Source organism: Vombatus ursinus, unplaced genomic scaffold (genome assembly GCF_900497805.2).
Source record: "Vombatus ursinus unplaced genomic scaffold, bare-nosed wombat genome assembly UNPS02014794.1, whole genome shotgun sequence".
NCBI lineage: Eukaryota > Metazoa > Chordata > Mammalia > Diprotodontia > Vombatidae > Vombatus > Vombatus ursinus.
The window spans coordinates 12,077,627-12,103,031 of record NW_020954572.1 but is presented as its reverse complement, the minus strand read 5'-3'; the positions used below and the strand labels follow the sequence as shown (position 1 = coordinate 12,103,031).

At 34.1% G+C, this 25,405-nt stretch overlaps 1 protein-coding gene across 3 annotated transcripts in view; it reads left to right on the top strand.

The window, feature by feature from the left end:
- Window positions 1–25,177, top strand: part of STRN3 (striatin 3) — a 99,647-nt gene extending 74,470 nt beyond the window's left edge. For 2 of the 3 annotated variants that reach the window (XM_027870083.1, XM_027870082.1), the window contains 10 exons: window positions 6,783–6,923; window positions 11,997–12,127; window positions 13,270–13,445; window positions 13,591–13,638; window positions 18,043–18,164; window positions 18,923–19,090; window positions 19,942–20,082; window positions 22,215–22,322; window positions 23,325–23,411; window positions 23,503–25,177. In XM_027870083.1, the coding sequence (XP_027725884.1) occupies window positions 6,783–6,923; window positions 11,997–12,127; window positions 13,270–13,445; window positions 13,591–13,638; window positions 18,043–18,164; window positions 18,923–19,090; window positions 19,942–20,082; window positions 22,215–22,322; window positions 23,325–23,411; window positions 23,503–23,672 (1,292 nt within the window). In that variant the 3' untranslated portion in view covers window positions 23,673–25,177. The remainder of the gene's footprint in view (window positions 1–6,782; window positions 6,924–11,996; window positions 12,128–13,269; window positions 13,446–13,590; window positions 13,639–18,042; window positions 18,165–18,922; window positions 19,091–19,941; window positions 20,083–22,214; window positions 22,323–23,324; window positions 23,412–23,502) is intronic. The other variant, XM_027870084.1, reaches the window with a different exon arrangement.
- Window positions 25,178–25,405: the final 228 nt, after the last annotated feature.

Sequence of the window (25,405 nt, the reverse complement as noted above, 5' to 3'; positions counted from 1 at the left end):
GTGAGGGAAGAATATTCACTCCTATGAACCACTTGAGGTATGACAATTTAGTAATGATTTAAATAAATTTAGTAGAAAGTCAAAAAGCCTAAGGCAGGGCTTCTTAAACTTTTTCTACTCACAATCCCTTCACTGCTTCTTAAACTGTAGGGTCACGACTCATGGTTTACAAGTGCAGGCCTAACGCCTCTATCTTAAGTAGTGAAAACATTTATAAAATCATAGGCTTTATAGTATGAATGGCAAAGTCCATTCTTCCTTCCAACTCTCCCCGTTTTACAGATGCAGATACTGTCTAGCCCAGAGAGAGAGGTTCAGTGACTTTGCCAAGATAATGCAGGTAGAACGTGTTTGAGCCAGGATTTGAATCCAAGTTCTGAGACTGCATAGCTCATTCTTGCAATTACGTCATGCTACTTACTCCATACTTTTCTCCCTCAGTTTGTCTTCCTTCTCTTTTAACTTTGTCATTTTCTAACTTTAAAGTTATTCTTTTGCCAGAGTGGGATATATATTTTGCCAGTTCTCTTTCTGCATAGAGAAAAAAACAATACCTGTGAAATATCCTGAAATTGTTTACTAGTGCTTTAAATATTATGAAAAACTAGTTGATGAAGATAGAAAAGGAGCCTAGTAACTGTTTCATCATTCTGTGCCTTTTTAGCAAGTTTAATAAGCCAAAATTTCTTTTGGTTTACTATTCTGAGCTAGCATAATGGTAGTTCATCTGTTTGCTCCTCGTTGGGCTGTTAGGTTTTTCATAGCTCTCAATGTTGAACATATTTGACTACGTTGCTTATGTTCTTTTGGGGGGGGGGAGAGTTAAGTGATTTGCCCAGGGTCACACAGCTAGTAGTAAGTGTCACGTGTTTTGCTCTAAGGTTGGATTTGAACTCAGATCCTCCTGACTTCAGGGCTGGTGCTTTGTCCACTCTGCCACCTAGCTACCCTTATATTCTCTTAGGAGGCAGCAAGGTGACACAGTGGATAGAGTGCTGGGGCTGGAGTTGGGAAAAATTGAATTCATATATGAATTCATATCTTACTAGCTGAGTGACCCTTTGGCAAGTCACTTAACCTCTGTTTGCCTTAGTTTTCTCGTTTGCAAAATGGAGATAGCAGCAGCTAGGGATATTGTGAAGATTAAATGAAATAATATTTGAAAGCCCTTACCACCATGCCTGGCTTGCAGTAGGTGCTTAATAAATGCTTATTACCTTCTCTTTTGCATAACTCTTCCTCATTTAAATCCACTTCACGGCCAAGATGTTACCCTCATGATGTCATTAGTCCTCATTAAGAATGAAGGATGAAGGGGCAGCTGGGTGGTGCAGTGGATAGAGCACTGGCCCTGGAGTCAGGAGGACCTGAGTTCAAATCTGGCCTCAGACGCATAACACTCACTAGTTGTGTGACTCTGGGCAAGTCACTTAACCTAAATTACCTCACAAAAAAAAAAAAATGAGGTAAAGGAGGCCTGTAGAGGGTAAATAAATTTGTCGAGAGTTGCACAGTAGCAATGCCATAATTAAAACCTAGGTTTTCTATTGCACCATATATTTTAGCATTCTGCACTAGCTGATCAAAGAACCATGGTTGGTTTTGAATCCTGGTTCTGTTTATACCTGTTTGACTTTGTGTGTGTTTTGGGTTTTTGTGTTTTTTTTTTTTTTTTTTTGGCTAGGCAGTGGGGTTAAGTGACTTGCCCAGGGTTACACAGTTAGTGTAAGCGAAGTCCTCCTGACTCCAGCGCTGGTGCTCTGTCCACTGCACCACCTAGCTGCCCGGTTTGAGTTTGGACAAAGCGATTAAATGTCTGTGGGCCTATTCAAGCTGACAGTGTATATTTGTATATTCTTCTCTGATAGGATTCTTTATTTTTAATTGAAATATGCTTATAAAGCGATTAGGACATGCTTAGAAGAGAAAATCTACCTTGCTTTCTTAATTCTTCCCTCCCCCTTTTTGAAAGATAAAATAATTTTTCCCCCTCTTCTTGGTGTATAATCTTTTCTCAGTTTGCTCAGCTTCCCATTCGTTTCTTTGTATAAAGACATTTGTGAATTTTCATCTGTTTTTACCCCACTATTTTGTTTTTTAGAGGTTTTTTCTTTAAATTTTTACATTGTATTTTTTCCCCATTTACATGTAAAAACAATTTTTGACAGTTTTTCAAAATTTTGAGTTCCAAATTCTTCCCCTTCCTTCCCTTCTCCCTGAGAAGGCAAGCAATTCCATGTAGATTTTACATGTTGCAGTCATGCAGAATGTTGTGAATGAAAACACAGACAACAACAGAAAAATAAAAATAAAGAAAAATTAAAAGGTATGCTTCAGTACTTTCTCTGGAGGTGGATAGCTTTTTTTCATCTTAAGTCCTTTGGAATTGTCTTAGATCATTGGGGAGGAGAGAGTGAGACTGGTGACTTTGCATAGCCCTATCGCGTTTAAATTCAATTCACTTATAAGCCAACACATCGCTTTCCCGATGTAATTGGTCCTCTTTGAGAACGAAGGGCAAACAACAACAAACAGGATCATTGTACTGCTGAAAATAGCTAGATCATTCACAGGTGATCATTGTACAGATACTGCTGTTACTGTGTACAACATTCTCGTTCTGCTCACTTCATTTTGCATCAGTTCATATAAGTTTTTCCAGATTTTTTTCTGAAACCATACTGTTCGTAATTTCTTATAGCACAATATCATTCTATCACAATTATGTCCCACAATCTCTTCATACATTCTCCAGTTGATGGGCATCACTTTTAGAGGTGTTTTTTTTTTTAAGATCTTATGTGATTACTAGAGCTTTGTAAAAAGAAATCTTTTTTTTTTAAAATTCATTATGTAGACTCACCATCATATAATATTTACCCTGTATATTTTCTGTCATCTTAATTTGTTCTGTGCTTTTAATTAAGGTGGCACTGTGTGTGGGGTGTGTGTGTGTGTGTGTGTGTGTGTGTGTGTGTGTGTGTGTTTGTTTATGCTTTAAATTATAAACCAGACTACTTGTGATGGCAGCTTTTCTTTTCTGCTGGACTGGACCTTCATCTGTTCAGGGTGTGCTTCCTGAGGAAGTATCTTGATCAATGCAGATCAGCATCTCTGCCACTTAGAATGTTAAGGACTTGCTGGAGGGAACCCCACTGAGACGTCATGTGACTTGCCCTGGCTCAGCCAGAATGTTTTAGAAGTAGAGCTTGAACTCAAGGCTTCTTGACTCCAATACCAGCTCTCTCTCCACTAGATCAAGTGTTGAGCTCCTGAATGCAACTGACACAGATTAAAATATAATTGGGAAATGCTTAACAAAATAAATAAAAGTACAGCACAACACTGATGATGCTGTAGTTTTCTAAGTTCCTATACAGCCTGCAAGGATCAGTTTCTATTTAAGTTTAACACCACTGACTTAGACCAATGCTGCCTTTCTACTTTAGTCTTTATGTGCCTCCACATTCCTTTTATTTAGAGGAAGAAAGTTATTGGTCAGTTTATAATCTTATTAGGGAAGCTAATATTATATCCTGTAATTTTGGTATGCTATAAAAACTAGTATTGGTTAATTTCTGACGGTATTTATTCAATAGTTGCATATATATGTATATGTATATGTATGTATATATACTGGAACAGCTAGGTGGCTTAGTGGATATAGAGTGTTGTGCCTGGAGTCAGGAAGACCTGAGCTCAAATCTGGCCTCAGACACTTGGACGCTTGCAGTGTGACTCTGGGCAAGTCACTTAACCCTGTTTGCCTTACTTTCCTTATCTATAAAATAAGCTAGAGAAAGAAATGGTTAACCACTCCAATATCTTTGCCAAGAAAACCCTAAATGGGGTCACAAAGCGTCAGGCATGACTCAAACAACTGGACAAAAGCAGTGTGTGTGTGTGTGTATGTGTGTGTACATGTATGTATGTACACACATAAAGCCTGTATGTATTTTTAATGCATCCTTCTTTCTGTGCTACTACAGCTTTTTTTGATAATTATGGGGGAAAATGTCACCCATTCTATATACTCATATATTCATGTAAGAAAGGTTTTCTAATGAGGGAGAAGCTTTTTTTTATTTATTGTAAGTTATTTCTCTGGCATAAAATTTTGGAGTAGCAAGATCGATTCAAACTGAGGCAAGTAGTAACATACAACTAATCTTTCAGCTGTAAGAGAAATAAGTGTTTTTGTTAGGTTGTCTCCTTAATAGGTCAGTGTTTAATGTAAGTTTATATAAGCAATCTCAATTCTTGCCTTGTGCTTTTGTTTCTCTTTTTCCTAGAGGTATTACTACCTTATTTTAATCATCCTATTTCCCACGGGGTACTAGAGTGACTTAAGTTCTCTGCTTCTCTCTTGGGACCATTCTCATGGGCTGTTTGCTTAACCTTGTTAATTTCAACAAATTTTTTTTTAAACAAAAGAAAGTTTTTTTATTCTCTCTGAAGTTCATTGAGAGCAGATTTGACTTATGCTCCTAAAATGAGTCTAAAGTTAATAAAGTAGTGTTTTCTGCCTCAGGACATATACATAAACATGAAATAATTAAAGCAGGCACATGTGTGTTTCTTTTTTGGCACAAATCAGTATATTACATGTTCAGTTTATGCAAATATGAAAAGGTATTATAGAGGACTTGAAACTTGAAGGGGCCATGGAGAATGGCTTAACAACTTATACAAACAGGATGGGAGGGAGAGTTTGATGATTTGGGGGACTTGGAGAGGGTGAGTTATCCTTCAGGAATCATCCTTAGGCAAGGAAATAGAAATGAATATATTCTGTGTGAGCAAAGAGTAAGAGGATTTTTGTTCTAGAGTAGAGAGTGTTAAGGTCAATTACATTTTGAAGAGCCAGGTCATCAAGTATATTGAGAGTTTAAATCAGAGGTTCTTAATCTTTATTGTGTCAGGGACCTTTTTGGCTGACAGCCTGGTCAAGCATATAGATCTTATCAAAGAAGATCAATTATATTAAAAAGTTATTAAAACATTTAAAAAATAGGTTCATGGACTTCAGATTAAGAACCTGTGGTTTATTTAGTTTAAGAATTTTATACTTATTATATTGGGCAATAGGCATCATGTTGGTTTTTGAGAAAGTGAGTGATGAGATGAGAAGTTGTCTTTGATGAAGTTTAATTTGACTACAAGCTGTGTAGGATGCTTTGGAAATAGAGATTAGGGCAGGAAGATTAGGCAACTGTTGTAGTAATTAATGTGTAACATGTTACACATTAATTACTACAATAGTTGCCTAATATTGGGGGTTTTGACAATAAGGATGGAGAAGGGAGGGAGATTTTTTGACAAAAAAGTTTCAAGGACATAGTGACTGATGATATGTAAGGACTAAGGAAGAGGAATAGAGATGACCCATAGATTTCAAGCCTGCTGATTGGAAAGTGCTTGGTACTATTAATAGAAATGAATAAATATGTAGAAGAGATTTGGTGGGATGGTAAGAGGGGGATTGAGTTTGGTCGAGTTAAATTTAAGGAGATTTTGGGATATTCAAATGAAAATATTTTGTAGGTAGATTTTATTTGATTATACTCACTGAAATTTAATAAGAAACTGTAGCAATTTAATTCAGTAAACATTTATTCAAGTACTTAGTATACACAGTTCACTATGCTAGGCACAGGGGCTACAAAGATGACACTGTGAAAAGATGTGACACTGATCCTTAAAAATCTTAAAATCTAGGTTTATTGGGTAGTGAAATAAAAGTACACAACTATAGTATAGGTATAAATAAGTGCGTAGGACAACTTCAAATAAAGTTCTCTGTTGGGGGAGAGATTAATGCTTGGGGAACACTTTCCAGCAAGACCGAAGGTCTTAAAAACTTCCACCCAAAAGTGATTATATTTAGTCATCCTGAAAGTTTCAAGTAAGTTTGCTTAAAGCCACGAAAGTTTTTTTGATATTTCTTTCCATAAAAAAATGTTAAAACACAATTCCCTTTTTTGATATGTTTAAAAAAAACAAAACACCACCCCCCACACACACACCTCCCCCAACCAATCTTTGCTCAGGTCCATTTAGCTGAAAGTGAAGAGAAGAGTATGGCAAAAACTGTTTTAGAGGGGGTAGGCCTTGGAGAGTAGGGGAGGAAGTAGCTAAAATTATCCAGATAAAAGCTTTAGAGGTCTATTTAAAGATGTGGAATTGTATGGTGTCATATTGATATACAAAGGACTTATGGATAAACTGTCTCTCTGTCTTTCTCTCTTTCACACACACACACACACACACACACACACACACACAGAGTGAAATTTTAGTGGGAAGGAATTAAAGTAATCTTAGCAATGATTTAATTTGTCTTAATTTTGTGGGATGGAGTACATCAGGGAAAGTTAATTGTTTGTTGCACCCACATTACAAATCATGTATAATTTTTCTTTTTTTGGTTGCTCTTTTTAAAATGTAATTTTAAGTTGAAAAACCTGTGTTTGACTGTGTACACATTGAAGTTAATGTACATCATTTTACTTTATGGGAAGATGTCATCTGTCTTCTGTGCCCATAGGCTTAATGGAGTTTGGGGGGATTGATGGGTGATGGGAGTTATACTCTACTGATAATTGTTTTAAATTTATGCTTAAATGGTATAGAAAATTTACAGTACTTGATACTGGTATTTACAAATGGGGCTGTCTCATGGATTAGTTTGTTGTGTTTCATTGGTAAACTGGTGATAAAGATTTCTAGCAACTTAAGCAGTAGCCATCAAATGAACCTCTGCTGCTGCCATTAATTTACAGGGGTCAACAGGACAAAACTTCACGACATGATAGCTGATCTGGGAGATGATGAGCTACCCCACATCCCTTCAGGAATCATTAATCAGTCTAGGTCACCCTCAACTAGAATGACTGATCACGAAGGTGCAAGAGCAGAGGAAGGTACAAAAAATTTAGCTGCCATGTTTGTTTATATTACAGAAGATTTTCATTCCAAAATATAGCTCCTTTTTCCTCTCACTTGCTGCTGTTTGAGTTGTTTCGGTATGATCTTCAGAGAGACTTTAGACAGACCCTTGATGATCCAACTAAATATACCTTGTGGAATCTTAGTTTCTAATTTTTAATCAGCGAATTATTTCCCATTTTTATGTCAAGGAAGCACTGCTTCCTATATGGTTTCTTTATAGGTTCTTTTTCAGGTTGTCTTTCAGGAGCCTACTTTTAGCTTATTGTATGTAGTAGTAATTGGAAATTATAGTAATTCCTTTAGAAGATAAAGTATGTTAAAAACTATGTGCTTAGAAAAGAAAAGTTTGGTCCTTGGTTTTTTTGTACTGTCTTATGTATATAAATGTGTGAGTGCACGTGTTCATGTGTATGCGTACACACACGTAGTCCCTAATAACATCAATTTAGGATAAAGAATATAGTTTACAGTACTTTATTTTGACACTATACGTAATCTATTTAGTATTAGACCTTTGTCAGGTATAGGTAACTTCTCTAGAATAAATGAAATATGACTTTCCCTGTCTTATGAGAGTATTTAATATTAAAATTTAAACCAAAATTTAGTGGATTCTCTGTATGCTAACAGTTGAGTTTTGTGGTGCCTTAGTTTAATAAAGCATTTCCAATTAACCAGTTTCCAAATTATATGTTTTCCTTTTGTCCACTTTTCTTATGATACAATATTTTGTTTAATTTGTGATTGTTAGGTAGTGTATATTTCTTTTTCTCAAACAACACCAGCAGTAATAATTACATTTCTAAATGTAGGTAAGAAAGGGGAAGAAAATAATGACTGAACAGTAAAAAGATTAAAGTACCAAAATAAAAGTAGCAGGAAGAAGGAAAGCTAGAAAGAAAACAACATATATTTACAGTTTTATATTGTTTATTTTGTTTTTATTTAGACATTTTGAATTTGAGATATTTAAATGCTACTTTATGAATAAAGAGCCTAATACTTCTTATTCATAGAATAAGGCAGCTAGGTGGCACAGTGTGTGAGTGCCAGACCTGGAGTCAAGAAGACTTTAGTTCAAATGTGACCTCAGATAACTTTCTAGCTGTGTGACCCTGGGCTATTCACTTAACCATGTTTGCCTCTGTTTCCTCATCTGCAAAATGAACTGGAGAAGGAAATGACAAACCACTCCAATATCTTTGCCAAGAAAACCTCAAATGAGGTCATGAAGAGTCAGACACAACTGAAAACAACTAAACAACAAAAATTAATAGAATTGAAAGACTTTTGGATAAATACACTCTGTTGCTTAGTCTTAGTTCCCACCCACCCCACTCCCCACACAGAGGAACCTTGCTTATAAGAATTTTCTGCAGAGTAGGGTTTACTTTAATGTGTTTTGATTTTAGATAGAATAAGCAAACTTTGTTCTACTAAGCCAGTGGACTACAGGGGGAAAAATCAAGTGTATCCTACATAATTAAAAAGCAACTAAACTTTTTGTTGAGAGAAATACAAAAATTTCTACATGTCTGGTTTTTATTTAAGAGTAGACAACATGGTATTTTTTCAACACATATAACAAATAATAATAAATATTTTCCCCTGTTAAAGGAAAGGGGAAAAGTGGAAGGTGAGGTGCTAGAAAAAGAGAGCAAAGGTACAGAGTCAAAAACTATGTTTTAAAGCCCAGGAAACAAAGGCAAAGTATTTTGGCCTTTTTGAGTAGTGGATTAGGGATGTGTGAGAAATTTAATTCTTATATATTTTAAAAGCATTTCCAGAATTATCTCACTTTCCCATGAAAATTTTCCTATGTTGCAAAATGCATAACTGTTAGACATCATTTCTCATAGAAAAGTGTTTACATGCATGGAATAATGCTGCCTAATTTGAGGCTTTTTAGAATATTGCTGCCAAGACTTCAAATTACCTTTGTGTTTCTATATCTTACCCTCTTTGTAAAAGGTTTTTCCTCCTGATAGAAGAATCTTCAGGAAGAAGATAGAGATGCACAAATCCCATAGGGACCATGATATAAGGCATTCTCACCTACATTGTAGTCACTCTTCATATTCTTTAATTATTGAAATACTGAGGAAACTCTAGTGTATCTGAAATGTAACACGGGCTTTTTGAAATCAATTCTGCTACCTGATTTTAGATCATCTAATTTATGTTGTTATATTTAAACTGCTTTGCAAGGGAAAAAATGATGACTTACAAACTATAGAGCAATTTTTTCATAATAGTATGTATGTATATAGAAATTTTTAGTAGGGTATGTACATGCTTTATCAATGTGTTGAACATTAATCTAAATCATTTACCTAAAAAAGGAAGTTTTTTCTGAAGGAGGTAATTGTCACACATTTTGAATATAATTTGCCATAGTGGTAGCTCTTTGGAGAAAGCAGAATTTTATAAAGCAAAAATATAGCTAAAAAAAATTCTCACCAGTATATGTATGAATGAATGCTGAATGAGTAGGACTGGCGTGTAATGTATAACAATGCCTTTTATAGGCTTAATTTTTAATCAAGGGAATATTGAATGGGTTTTTTATGCAAATGACCCAATCTGATGTCAGTATTTTTGTATGGGCCAACAAATTATTCAACTCTTGGCTTTCTCTAACCTTCCCAAATGATCAGAACCACTTATTGATTAGAGCTGTGTGTTGTACCAGGAATATTGATTCTGTAACTTTAAGATAGCCATAGTTTGTTTTTTGTTGTTTTTTTTTTTAAATCTCAAGGGGAGTTATGGAGTGGTATTTCAATTCAAATTGTGAAGATGTGTCCAGTTGTGTGTGGGGTATGTGTGTGTATATGTGCGTGTGCTGCACGCATGTGCATGCATGTGTGAAAAACGAACTGGAAAAAATATTAGCCTTTCTCGTAACTGGAACATATCACAGCAAAATGTTACCTACCTTTAACTTTACATGCAGGTTCTTAAAAAAATCATCTAAATTGCTAATTTCATTGTTTTCAATGATTGATTGATTGATTTGGCATTTTAATTAATGATACTTAGTATAATACTGGAAATGGAGAGGAGAGCTGAGTTTGTTCAGATTTCTGCTGTTTTAACCAGACTTAAATTATTTTAAAACATTACTAAATATACCCATGCTTATTATTTAACTGTGTTCACTATATTAAATCTATTAGTGATTCAGAACTTAATTTTATCTGTAAATTTTTGTACCTTATGAGCATGGTATGAAAAAATTTAGAAAACAGCATTGGTATTAAAATATGGAGCTCATAAGTAGAGATGAATTTGATTTGCTGTAGTAAGTTTGAAAGGTATTAAATTTCTCTTTTCAGTATAAACAGTTAGGAGTCATTGATGCCATTATTTGCTTTGTTTACACCATAACATTTTCAAAATATGACATGTTAGAATAATGATCATCTTCTTTATTTTGTGCATTTTGTATATAATTTCTTCCAATTACATCTGTGTCTGATTTTCAGATGTGGCTAGGATTACTTAGTAAAAGTGTTGTTAAATTGATTTTCTGGTTCTTTTTAGCATCATATTAAAATTTACTTTTAATATGTAATTGTAAGTTTCTTTTAAGATCTTGCTTATGCTGTAATTTTCAGAGCAGAAAATTAACTTTGTATTTAAGTTGCCTACCTACCCCAATATTAACAGGTTAGCAGCAGTGTAGTAAAATATAGAGGGAAAATAATTCTTTTAAATAATTTAATTGTAGCTACAAATAGCAAATGGCAAATTTTAACCTAACAAGCATTATGTGTTATTTTTTATCCAAATGTTAACACAAGAATCATGATTATTAATATATTAAATAGTATTTTAAAAACTAGTTAAATTTGATGTCTCATTTTAAAAATTGAATTTTAAACTTAATGTAGTAGTTAATTTTAGCTAATATATAATAGTTGTTTACCTTAAGAACGATTTGGGGAAAATATAAAGAATGTAGGAGAATAGTAGTCATGAAGCTTTCAAACTAAAAGTAATCTTAGTAAGAATGGATAAGAAGGGGCAGCTAGGTGGCGCAGTGGATAGAGCACCGGCCCTGCATTCAGGAGGACCTGAGTTCAAATACGGCCTCAGACACATAACACTTACTAGCTATGTGACCCTGGGCAAGTCACTTAACCCCATTGCCTAGCCAAAAAAAAAAAGAAAGAAAGAAAGAAAAAAAAAAGAATGGATAAGAAAAAGTGAAGCCAGGAGACACTAAGTGACATATATAAGAGCATACAGCTAGTTAACAATAGAACCAAGATTAAAACCCAGGTTTCCTGGCTTGTAGTCTAAAGCTTTCCTTGCTTTTTATTGAATGCTTGTTAATAATGCTTCTGAAAAGGGAGAGATCACGTCTAAGGGTGATCTTGAAGTAGGTGGGATTCAGTGAACTCTGAAGAACAGGGCTACTCCTCTCTATAGCAAATTCATAAGGATCCTGAACCACATGAGTTTCATTGCAGCAAATGAATGTAAAATGTTTTAAAGCAATTTCAGTTTAACTTCTCTTTTGTATTTGTGTCAGGAACTATGTTTTTCATAACTTTAAAACTGAGTAAGCAAAGAATTATAAAGACTAATAACATTTATTAAGTATATGTCTTTTAAAATTAATTATAGAAAGCTTTTTATCGTAAAGTGATTTATGGTCCCTACTAAACTCTAGGTAACAACTTGAAATTTAGCATGAAGGAATATAATCAAAATTCTTCCTATTTCCTTCTCAACACACAAACTCATTTATAATACTAATAATGCAAAGACCTATATAGATGTGATATTTATGATGCTATAGAAAGACTTAAGTAGAAGTTACCTTGGCTTTTTTGGAGATGACAGTTTAGTTTAAAAAAACTTATTTTTATAGATTTCATTACAATTATTATGTATTTTAGCCAGGCATTTTGTAGCTTATTAACTTCCTTTGTGTTTCTGTTATTTTATGTCTTAGGAAAGTACTTAGATTTCCCCAATATGGTGTTATTCTTTATGACTTTTCAGCATTTAAGAAGCGGTTTTATTCTTTATAGCTGAACCAATGTTTCCATCTGGAGGAGGCAAGTCATTTATTATGGGTTCTGATGATGTTTTGTTAAGTGTTCTGGGCCTTGGAGACCTTGCAGACTTGACGGTAACAAATGATGCAGACTATAGTTATGATGTAAGTGCAATTTTATTTTTAAAATTCTTAATGATTTAATAAAAGACTCTTCATTTTCAGAATGACCTCTATAAAGAAGTTAATGTCAAGATACGTTGAAGAGATTAGGTTAAAATGAAACTTAATTTGTTGTGATGATTTTTTTTTAGGTGTCATGATTTATGTTAGTTGAGTTTGAAGTTTAGGAAGAAGTATGATAAAATAGTTACATATTAGGTACAGTGGACTTTTGATTATGTTTACAAATGATAGCAAGTGGTAGTATGAACAATCCCAAGCAGCAAATAACTGAAAAAAAAATCATATTTTGAACAGATTTACCTTAGCAAATTTGCTAAAGCCACTGTTAAAATTGAGTTTGCATTCCCTGAAAACAGCAACCTAGAATCATGATGAATGCTAGAGGGAAACTAGCCTTAGACTCAGTTTTATCATTAGTTCACCTATAATTAAGATTTATCTGTATTTGTTTGGATTTTTATTTCTGTCCAGATATTCAGTAGTAGTATAAATTTACATGAAATTAACTGGTTTTTTTTTTTTCTCACATTATTACCAAAACTCCTCACTTCCATGTTCAGGTTGGATAAGCTGGATGTAATATTTTGTTTTAAGAAATATTTCTGAAAAGTTTAAAGTGTAAGCCGTATAAATGATTTCAAATTCTTGGCAGTATGAGACCAACAAATGTTATAAGTGCCAGTGTTATTGGAGGGTGGGAAAAAGTATTTTACTCCTTTTTTAATAACACTACTTTCATTTCTGGAAAAGTTATAGGATACTATATTAAAAATGCCCTGGGAAAATGACAGATAAAGATTTTATTATAACTTATAGAAGATCACTAATATTTTCAATTGACACTAGTAATTCCAAATTTAGTTTTCTGATTAAAAAAATTTCTACTTGGCCATTAACCACCTTTTAAAACTTAAATAAAGTTTTTCACATTAAGGGTTCTTAAATAGTCAATATTTTTATAAATCATATTTTTAAATGAGAATTTGTACTCATGCGTAAATTTTTAAAATTGAGATTGCAATACAATTTTTTTTTGATGTCTTACAAAATTTTTTAAAGAATTCAAGTTGCATCTAACTATCATTATTTTCACTGATAATAGTTCAATTTTATCTTTTTAGTTACCTGCCAATAAAGATGCCTTTCGAAAGACATGGAATCCCAAATATACACTACGTAGCCACTTTGATGGAGTGCGGGCATTAGCTTTTCATCCTGTAGAGCCTGTGCTGGTTACAGCCTCTGAAGATCATACTCTCAAACTTTGGAACTTGCAAAAAACAGTTCCTGCCAAAAAGCAAGTATTTAAATGTTAGCCTACTTTGTAATTTGATTAGTAATTGCTAGTTATTCCATCCCTTCTATGTTCCTAGTCCAGTCCTATCCTGCTCTGTGATTATTACATGATTGTAAAATAACTTTCTTTTTTATTTCCTTTTCAGGAGTGCCTCATTAGATGTAGAGCCTATCTACACATTTAGGGCCCACATGTAAGTCTTTCAGATTCAATGAATAAATACCCATAGATATTTCTAATTGTCAGTCACATTGCAGTGCTTCTCTATTATTCATCTTTGCACTTTGTGTTTTCCTCATTGCTTAGTGTAGTTCTTGTATAGAGTATAATTAAATGTTTGCTTAATTTGAATGAATTCCTCAGTGTAGTAGTTTTCTGAGAAACTCCTCTGTATCAAGAGAGATTAGCCTAATATTTGATTTGATCTTTGTGCAGAATATTTTCTAGTGTACTATGTAATCCTGGAGGAATCTTTGATCCACCTGCACAGAAAGAAATCATAGTGGACCCCCACTGAAGGCATTAAAAGTGAAAATCAGTTTACACAAAATGTCTAGAAATTCATAGGCAATAGAAATCCATGGAAGGAACTAGCAATAAAAGTTTTGACTTTAACTGCATAAAATACTGCTATAACAGGCAACTTGGACTAGAGCTGCTACTACTACAGAGAAACACATTTAATCTTACAGATATTGCTGAAGCATTGTAGAATGGGAACCATGATTAGAATATGGCAGAAAAGAGTATTATGCCTTATTCAAAAGGATTAGGGTAGGCAAAAAGAGGAGGAGCAGAGTTGCAAACTAATTTTGTAGATTAAGAAAATATAGACATAGAGAAAAATGAGGAAATGCAGGAATGACAAGGGAAGGAAGAATAGTAGGAGAGCATTTGAATGAAGATCAGTGGAAGTAAGAATAGAAGTAAAAGTGTTATGAGAACATATTACAGATGACATAGAAAGAAAAAGGAAATAGATGAATATGGTAAATTGATACCTTGCATGGGGACATAGTGCAGTGTAGTCATGGAGGACTTCCATTATCTAGACTTGTCATGGTTTTCTCTTTCTCTGTCCAAAGCATAACAACTAATAATGGCTTTTTTTGGCTTAGTTTAATGACAACTTCATCCTTCAAAAGTTGAAGGAAGCAACAAGGACTATAGCTAAGTTCTGTGTCTGATTATTTCCAAGGAGAAAGTGGTTGCTGAAGTAGTAGTAGAAAGAAAGTAAAAATTTTAAGTTTTGTGATAGAAATTAGAAGGCACTGCCTAACTGACTTGTACCCTAGATTTTTGGAGAATATATATTAAAGGATTCAGAGAGATAAGTATGGAATTTCATGAAACTTCTATTGGGAAAGTAATTCCAGGTGAAATTAAAAAAACTCTGTAAGAATGAAATTCTTAAGGCACAAAAATAATTCCGTTAAACAAGAAGAGAGTAATCTTTTAATGACCCTAATTAAAATACATAGGTTACTCCGACCAATTTAAATTTTATAAAGATAAATAATGCAAGGAAGAATACTGAAGGATCTTACCTTACAGGACTAGTGTTAGGACTGCTAAAACTCTTAGTCAAGACTGGCAAGACTTTTGGACAACTAAAAAAATGTATTTAAAAAAACTCAGCAGCCGGGGTCAGGGGAAATAGAGGACAAAAGAATGAGATGGGGCCACTTATTGGGGTCATTTGGCTAATGACATGATGGGGAGAAGACAGAAGTATTCAGCTCTTTTTCCATTTCATAATATATGAGACGCAGTATGGTCTTATGGCCAAGAAGACCTGAATTGAGGCCTTTCTGACCCATCCTGACTGTGTGACTCTGAGTCACCTAACCCATCAGTGCTCTAAGCAACTCTTAAGACAGTAAATCACAGGTAAGGTTCTGACATGGGAGTAAAGGGAGTTTCCTTATCCAGAAGTTCTGTATTAGTGAAATCAGAGGCCTAGTTCCTTCCCCTAAACATATTCCTTTAATTGGTTCAAAAAATGAACTTATAAGTTATTAGATAGATGTGTCTAGATTACAGTTTGTAAGAAAAAGATTGAAGGGAGAGGGATTAGTGGACTCCAAGCTGAGTATGAGTCAAAAGTGTGATACAGTCAATCCTCAACTTTTGCAGGAGTAACGTTCCTTGAAAACAACACACAAGTCAAAACCGCAAATGTTGATATATTGAACTTATGAGAAATAGGGGGTTAGATTCCTACAACCACCAAAAACTGTAATCTTTCACTAGAGAGAGATTGCTGAAAGTACACTTTTCTGTATATAATTATTTATCACCAAATATTAATTCTGATAAGATGCACTTTTCCTCCCATAGTAACCATGAAATGACCCATACCATTCAATACACAAAACAATATTAGTAATATGCAGAACATTTTTTCTTGCTACCTAAAATTCTGTGCCTTTTGTTCTGACATCTCAGAAAACAAAACATTGATTTTAGATAATATTCACTATTCGTAACACATGAAATCTACAGTACCATAAATATTGTTCAGCAAATAAAATTTTAAAACTAAAACTTTAAAAAACTTTGAATCTTACCTTCCACTGTGTCAAATAGGCAGTGTGAAGGTATTGTACTGTATACTATACTGCTATAAACCTCTCTACCTTGGTGGCCCTCTGAAATCCAAGGGAGAGTTTCCTGGGACTTTAGTCACTGCTGTTGGAAGACTCCAATACTGTCAAGGTCTCGACATCATCTGACTCTCTTCCCTTCACAGCTGGTGGATGGCATTATAGATCACGAAGGACGCACCAGCTTGAAATAATATGTTAGCAGCGTTTGCTTTGTGAACCGTTTTGAGATCCTTAAGGATTTTGGCAAATGGGAGCATAGCAGAGGCAAGTTGACACTTAGCCTTGAGGCTGCAATTGATGATGAGAATGGCAGCATTGATGTCCTTAGCCAGCTGGTTGATTAGCCTGACGGGGACTGCAGACAAATTTCAGCTTGAAGTTTTTTCTAACACCTTTATTTCCTCACTAAGCTACCTCACTGACTTTGCACACTTGGGCTTAGAGCTTAAAGAATTTGCTCTATGCTTGAAGGACATAATTGCAACACAAAACTTGAGTTTTTAGAGGCAAACATTGAAAATATGCAATGAACTCATGCATATTCAAATGTGAGCTCTTTACAACAGTAGGGTAAATAAGACCAGTGATACACTTAGGAAGGAATACCAGCTGTTTCACAGATTTACTAGTGTCATGCCTCTCATTTTTTTTTCCTTATGCACACAGCTGTAAATGTGTTTGGTTGCCAGTGCAAAAGTGAAAATGAGATTATTAATAAAATCATGTGAATGCTTGAAGTCATGAAAGTTATATACATGAATGTTGGGGATTGACTGTATGTGCAACAGCAAATGTAATTTTAGGCTACGTTTAGAGGGATATGTCAGTTTTGTTGTCCTGATAGACCGTATTTAAATTATATTCATTTCTAGATACCATATTTTAGGAAGAACATTGATAATCCAGAGCAGCAGTATCAGACTCAAATAGAAACAGATTCCTGTAAGCCACATGTTGACTTAGCACACCACAAATTAATATTATCTATGCTGTAGTATGTTTTTATTTATTTTGTTAGACATATCCCAATTACATTTTAATCTGGTTCTAGTTTGACCCCTGACCTCGAGCTGCACTTCTTAAGTTTAAGATGTGCTGAAGGGATCGTGAGTGGAAAAAGTAAGAAGCCCTGATCTAGAGAATGTGCAGAGAAGTGGAACTAGAATGATGAAGGCCCTTGGAAATATGCCCAGTGAGGATTACTTTATGGACACAGGGAATATTTAGCCTGGAAAGAAAAGCCATTGAGGAAACTGTCATGTGGGAAAGGATTAACTGTGTTCTACTTGACCCCAGAAGTTGTAGTGATGGCTGGAAATTACAGAGAGGCAGATTGAATCTTAATATAAGAAAAAAAAAATTATTGATAGAATTCTCTAAGAGACAAAGACCAATGTATGCATCCGTTACTACTCATGTTGAGGACATAGAACAGGGAGAACAAAATGTCTCTTCTGAGAGTCGTTCAGTTTGGCTGCCGCATAGCTTGTATGGAGATGTCTAATACAGGTGCCTTGACGAGTCAGAGAGGGTACCAGATTATGCAGTGTCTTGATTTTTACAGTTTGAATGTTACTATGTGGAAAATAGAAAGGCCTTGAAAGATTTTTCAATAGGTAAATTAGCTCTAAGAAGATAGAATTATAGCTAGAAGTAATCTAAGATCTTAGCTATGTTATCTTTACAGATGGTAAAACTGAACAGAGATAATAAATGACTTGCACATCAAATAACAGTTGGGATTTGAATCTAGGGCCTGTCAATTACAAACTCATTGTACTTTCTTCTGTGATATACTGTGCCTAGGAAAAGTATTTTGGTGATGAAGGACAGATTGATAGTAGTGGGAAATAGAATGGAATCAAAACCTGCCAGGTCAGAATTTGAATGTTCTAGTAAATGCTTGTAGCCAGCATAGAAGTTAGGTTTTCATTGACTCTTTTAATAAATGCACTGATAAGTAATCTTTTTCTTTTTTCTTTTTGTAGTGGACCTGTACTATCATTAGCTATTAGTTCTAATGGAGAACAGTGTTTTAGTGGTGGCATTGATGCAACCATTCAGTGGTGGAATATGCCTAGTCCTAATGTGGATCCATATGATACATATGGTAAGCAGCAGATACTATGATGTCAGTAGGGCCTACAGATATAAATGTGTGGTTGTCTGGCATATTAGGAAGCTCTCATCCTTGTTTGGTTCTGCCTCACACCTAACATACTTTGGTTTTGAAATAGAACTTACTTGGGGAACTAGTTATTTAGCTGTGAATAACTTTCTACAAAGTCTAAAAAGGTGTAGACATATAGTCTGCAAAGAAAATTCCTTAATTTCTAAGCTGGTTGTTAAGTTAAGAAGGAGAAACTTAATTTTTAAAAAACAAGGATGACTTCTCAGTTTCAAGAAATATGTTTTCAGAGAGCACTGAAGTAAAGGCAATGTGGAAGAAAAAGTGAAAGGTAAAAGTGCTGTGAAGTTTAACAGCACAGCTAGTGTGGGCTTTGCCAGGGAACATTGGCCATTATGACCTGGTTTTGTAGAGTTAAGTTTTTTCTGCACTGTTGTAGCAGATCATGATGGTGATATTGCACTTGAACTTCTGACGTAAATATTAGCTATGTACTTTAGTGATTCATTTCTTTCCTACCACTAAAGTAAAGTGCCATAGTAACTTGGGAATATAAACCCAGTTTTAGATGGAATAAGGGATTACTTAATGCAAGATTTCTGATATATTATGAATGAGTTTGTGGTGGTAGTAAAGTGACAGATCCTTTTTATTAATAAACTGAAAGATTTATTTTGTGCTATTATTTTAATAATTAAATTTACTTTCTCTCTTTTTTTCCCCTAACCCTACTTCCCTAGAGCCAAACGTTCTAGCTGGCACATTAGTTGCTCATACAGATGCAGTCTGGGGTCTTGCCTATAGTGGCATAAAGAATCAGTTACTGTCTTGTTCAGCAGATGGCACTGTTAGATTGTGGAATCCACCAGAAAAATTACCCTGCATTTGCACTTACAATGGAGATAAAGGTAAGTAAATTTTGCTTCACATGAAAAAGCAAACTTTCAAAAAAGGAGTTTGTTAAAGTAGAGAGGAGTTAAGTAGTTTTTATTTCCTTTGCTTTTGACACAGTAACTCAAGAGAATTTTTGATGGATGTTCTTAATGTTAAGAGAATATTAGAAAATTTATGTTAATATTTTGGCTGCCAGTCAGCTGTTTAGAGCAAAAGGATGTTTTACCTTTGATTTAAAGATTAATCTAGTGATTTAAAGGATCCTCTTTTCAAAATAAGTTCTAACTAGTTCATGTTAGAAGAAATTGATTTTAATATTCCTAGCACTTTTTAACAAGCACTTTTTTATGCCTCAAGTTGAGAGAGGAGGTTAGGTTTGGTAGATAAAGTGCTGGCCTCAGAGCCTTCAAAACCTAGGTTCAAGTCCTTCATATTAGCTGTGTGACCATAGGCAAGTCATTTAATCTTTTGATGCCCTAAGACTTTTAAGTAGCAGAGAAAGTGCTGACCTGCATCGGTTAAAGGAGTTGTAACCAGTAACTAATGGGTGCCGTCCTTCTTATCTCTCAGTTTATCATTTAGTTATTTTATAGGTACTATTTATTACCTTGAATCATTTTAAATGAAACATATGTGTTTTTTCCTTGCTAGTGCAGTTGTGCTTCATGTATGTCTTGGGTAATTTTTTAAATCTGTCCTATCAGATTACCCGGGTGTGTTTTTGTCCTGCATGATTCTGATAATTGCCCAATATCCTAATTTAGTTGGTATTGTGTAGAATTTGTTTTCTTTCCAAAAGAATGAAGATTTCATAATGATTATTTGCCGTCATATAATACATTCTTGTTTCTCCTGACCTCTTTAGAACATGGAATACCTACATCTGTTGACTTCATAGGCTGTGATCCTGCTCATATGGTGACCTCTTTCAACACTGGCAGTACAGTCATTTATGATTTAGAAACGTCACAGTCATTGTTGATGCTTTCATCACAGGTAGATTCTGGTAAGTTTGCTTGAATATCTTGGCTCTTCTTCCATCATTCTTCTCCTGCCCTTCATGTGCAAATGGGGTGGGAAAGTGGTGTGAGAGTGTGTCTTTAACTCTCCCTTTTAACAAAGAAAAACATTTAAGCAAAACCAACCCACATGAATGAGTTGTCTGAATTGTCCTCCTGGCTCTCCACTGAAAGGAGCTGGGGTGGGGAAGTGTTTTATCAACTCTTTTGGAACCAAGATTGGTCACTGTAGTTACTCAGAATTCAGCTTCCTTTTAATGTACTTTTCCATTTATAATATTGAAGTTATTGTATGTATTCTTTTCCTGGTTCTGCTTATTTCAGTCCACTCATTCGCTTTTCTTCTTACCAGTTTTGCCAGCCTTTAAATTTATCATATTTGTTGTTTTTTATGTTGTTATAATATTTTATTCTGTGCACGTAACAGTTTGTTCAGTTTCTTGCTACCACAGAAGTGTTTCTGTGAATATTTTAGAACTTACAGAGCCTTTTTATTCTGTTTTTGTTCTCTTTGCTATATATGCCCAGTAATGGGGCCCTTGAGTCAAAGGGTGTGAATAGTTGAGTGACTTTTCTGTGGTACTTCTGGATTGGTTGGACTAATTCTTAGGTCCATCAATATCGAATTCTTGTACTTGTCTTTTTTACAACCCCGCCAACATTGACTGTCAATTATCAGCTGCCAATCTGCTGATAGGTGTAAACTTTGATCTCAGAATTGTTATGATTGTCATTTCTCTTATCTTTAGAGATTTGAAGCTGTCTTTTCATATAGTTGTTTATGTGTTATGATACTTTGTTTGAAAACTATTCATAGCCTTTGACCATTTATCTAATGAAGAATGGCCCTCATTCTTCTTTAAAAAGACAAAATCTAATAGTATTTGGAATAGATCTTCCAGAATTATTTCTGTCTTGTTTCATCAACTTAGATTATTTCCTGAAGTTTTCATTATAAATTGGGTTATTAATAAAATTGCTTAAATATAAAATGAGGAGGTTCAAGGATCAATAACTAAGTTCTTATTAGCTTTTCTTTAACTTAATTCTGAACTCTTCATTCTGTGCTCTTGAGTTATTGTCTTTTTTTTTTATCTAGCAAGTATAGATTGTACATTTGTACACATGGATATGTGACATGGTCCATTGTTGCAACTGTATTTAAAGTCTTAGTAAAACCTGTCAGAGTTATGCCCCACTGACATAATATTTAAGAACTAAAGGTTACCTCCATACTATAATGATACAATTGAGTAGGGATTTTAAGACCAGCAATAATAAATTTTAAAAATCATGGTATGTGTAAATTCTCTTACCTGTCCATGGCCTTAGATTTATCTATAGCACACATAAAGCCACAGTGGTGAAATCTCATTGGATTAAGTCTCTTAGTGCATGTAGAAATTAATTTGTTTTTGTTTTTGGAGTTAAAAGGATTTCATGTTTGAGGCTTAGAGGTTAAGTGACTTGCTCAAGGTTGCACACAGCTAGTAAGTGGTGGTTTCTTCTTCTGTAAAATGGGAATAATATGTCCACTCTTTACCTCACATGGTTACTATGATGGTGAAATGAAGTGCTGTATATAAAGCGCTTTATAATTGTAAATTGTTTTATAAATCTAAGTTTTTTCTGCTCTTTCCTTTCCTTGAATTTAATCTAGAATTGATAAAACAGGAATTTTTTTTCTTTCCACAAGGCTAATTTTTATTGTTTGGGTTTGTAAAAAGTCTGTAGCACCTCACTTTCTTCTCATAATGACCACATGTAGTTCTTATAAATTAAGTGAAAACTATTTTCTCTTATGAAGTTATATCATGTTGAGTATTGTCACTGATGCTGTATCCTGATCTTAAACATAGGAAAATCCACCAGCATACTAAATAATCTTAAATTTAATGACTTCCCATGAAGAATGAGTAGTAAAAGGGAGCCATAAACATCACCCTCAAACTTTGGTGCTTAGGTCTTAATATTAAGTAGAGGCATTAACTTACCATTGATTCCCAACTTAATAGTTCAAACCAAACTATGTAAGAGTTTATAATCTCTTGTGATTAGTACAAGATGTAGTAAAGAAAACTAAATTTGTCATTGGTTGTGCTTTTTCTTCTCCATCCAGGTTTACAATCAAATAATCATATTAACAGGGTAGTAAGCCATCCCACACTTCCTGTTACAATTACTGCTCATGAAGATAGACACATCAAGTTTTTTGACAATAAAACGGGTAAGTAAATTAGTCTTGTTATTTTCATCGTGGGGGAATTATTGCCTTTTTTAACCTTACTTCTTTTGGAATTATGAATTTCAAAATTATCCCACTAAGTAATGAATCTATGAATCTTTTTAAACTTTTTGTGATTGTTATGCTTTAATCTTGTGATTTAATCTTGAGAATATAGTACCTTTGTATGGAGTTTTTTTTTGTTTTTTTGGGTTTTTTTGCTTCAAAATAGCTTATGTCATCTTAATATTATCTTCCTGCTAAAAGTGGGAAATGCCTTCTGCTTTTCTCATGTCTCCTTAATCCTAAGCAATTACTTCTAAAATGTTCATTAGATTGTTTTTTACAGTGTCTTAAATTGATGCCTGAGTCAATTCAGAATAGTTTCTTTAGGCCAAGGGTTCTTAACTCAGGATTCATAAACTTGTTTTTGTCGATATTTTTATTTCAGTAGTATTGGTTTCCTTGTAGTCTTAGGGGTTTTATTTAAATTTTATGCATTTAAAACATTCTGAAAGTAGGTCCATAGACTTTTTACCTGACTGCCAACCTAGGTCCAAGGCACAGTGCTCTAGGCCAGCCTTTGTTTACTTGTTCCTGCAATGTGAAATAATTGACATCTCAGTAGAGTAATGAACTTGATGAGTCTTGACTTTATATAGGAAGATACATCCATTGAACAATTGCTTATTTTTCCAATTTACTTAAATGTTGTAAAAGTGAATTCACTTCTGCAACTTATATAATTTTGTGTCGCATCTAGTGATATAATTTTGCTGTCAGTGGTGTATTTTCGGTGTCTACCACATGTTGCCAGTTCATTTTGCACAGTGGCTTATTTGAGGCTGCTTACTAAGAACTTAGTTCCATGTTAGGATTTTGTTCTTATGTGAAACTGTTGCTATTAACATGTTAAAAAAATAAGTGTTATTCTTTCTCCAGCCTCCCCACCCCCAGAGTAAATGACTTCCAGAAACTTGACATTCTTTATTATGTTTCATATAGGTAAAATGATTCATTCTATGGTTGCTCATTTGGATGCTGTTACAAGTCTAGCAGTAGATCCTAATGGCATCTATTTGATGTCTGGAAGTAAGTTTTAATATAATTCATGATGTCTGAGTGTTGTATGCTAATTGCGGTTCTGTTGCAAAACCTAATTAATTGTGACCTTCTTCCATAGGTCATGACTGTTCCATTAGATTGTGGAATTTGGACAGCAAGACATGTGTGCAAGAAATAACAGCTCATAGGAAGAAATTGGATGAATCCATTTATGATGTAGCTTTCCATCCATCAAAAGCATATATTGCCAGTGCAGGAGCTGATGCCCTTGCCAAAGTATTTGTGTGACATAACAAATACCTGCAATATAATAGCAGATCTTCTTGGACAGAAAGAGGGAATGCATCACTGCCATCAATGAGGTTACTGATAAGACACTACGTATGATCTGCCTAGGCAAAGGCTATTTTGGGGCAGGTATAAATTGGTGAAAATCACCACATCTTGAATAATGTCAGGCTCATTCATTTAACTGTAATTACTGTATTTTGTGGGGGCAAAAAAGGAAACCAGTATTTGTAGCCTTTACTGGATATGAACTGAGCATATGTCTGTTCATTATGTGTCTAAGCCAACGTGGAGTCTGATCTTACAAAAAGACTTATTTTGGACTCTGTGTGCTGCCTTAGGGTTAGGATGTGGTGCTCTTGTGGGGGGAAGTGAGCTCCAAGAGTAGCTTTCTTTTCATCTCTTAGTGATCTTCTCTGTTTATCAGTTGAATGCCACAGATTCCCTTTTAAATTTATTTTGCTTTAAAGAAAAGGAAATTTAACTTAAAATATTTTAGCATTAGTTGCACAAAATGTTTGGATAAAATTCTAGTTTTTATAAGTCTTTTTATATATTTAGCCTGTCACAACAGTGCTCAAGATTGTATTGATGATGTTTTTTCTGCATTATAGAACCCTAAAACACAGAGATCTCACTGACCCGCTGCCGTGTAACCACTCTTCCCTTCTTTTGCCTAATACAGCTCAGCTAAGTCCTTCCATAAGGATGCTAATTCATCATCATCACATAACTGTCTTCATAAATAAAGGACTGTAAAGAAAGATGTGTTAAAATGAAACACTGGGGCTTACCACCCCCAATGAACTCTTTAAAATTAAAAAAAAAAACACAAAAAACTAATCTTGGCATCCTATCACTATGTGATATTTTGTACATCTTACTGTATTTACAAGTTTATTTATCAAGGATTACCCATCTTACTCTAATGGCCTATTGTTATTTATTTCACTTTTTTGTTGGTCTTTATATCCTTTATGTATGTGCTAAAGGGCCCTGTATATCTATTATGGCGTTCTTTGAACAGTCTAAAATAGACTAAAAATGCATAATTTCAGTTTAATTTACAAACCAAGTTATTTTTCTCCCGTAACATATCTCAGTTTACCACAGTTCCAGAAAAGCTATCTTGTTTAAAAAATATTTGAAGTGAAAATGTTATATTTGCATTACAAATAGGACACAAAAGTAGTTGAATCAGGATTCAGAAATCTGCTGTGTTTGGACTAGTTATCCCTGTTTTTATTTTTTCAGATGTGCTTAATTTTACAGTGTAACTAAAGATTTTGTTTGTGTAATGCATGATTAAAACAATAAAGTATTTTTTCTAGTCTTCCACAAAACTTTTCTGATCAGTTTGCGAGTTTTGATGAGTTTTGTAAGGTTTTTGTTTTACAAACTATGAATCAGCAAATTTTTAAGATTGTACCACATAGCAAAAGTACAGCTGTTGAAAAATAATGTACATAAAATGCATATAATAAATATTAAATGGTGTACCTGTATGTTACTGTTGGCTACATTATTTTGTGTTGAACAGCAATAAAGCATAATACTTTATTCTTAGTCATTGAACTAGAGAATTTTTTAGATCCTTTAATTTTTATGCTGCTTAAAACAGCACTTGGATTTTTAATTTATGCTAGTATATCAGTGCTTTGAAAATATTATTCTTTAACAGTACAGTTGACACCAGTTTTAAGAATAATTTTCCAGAAGTTTCATCTGAGTTG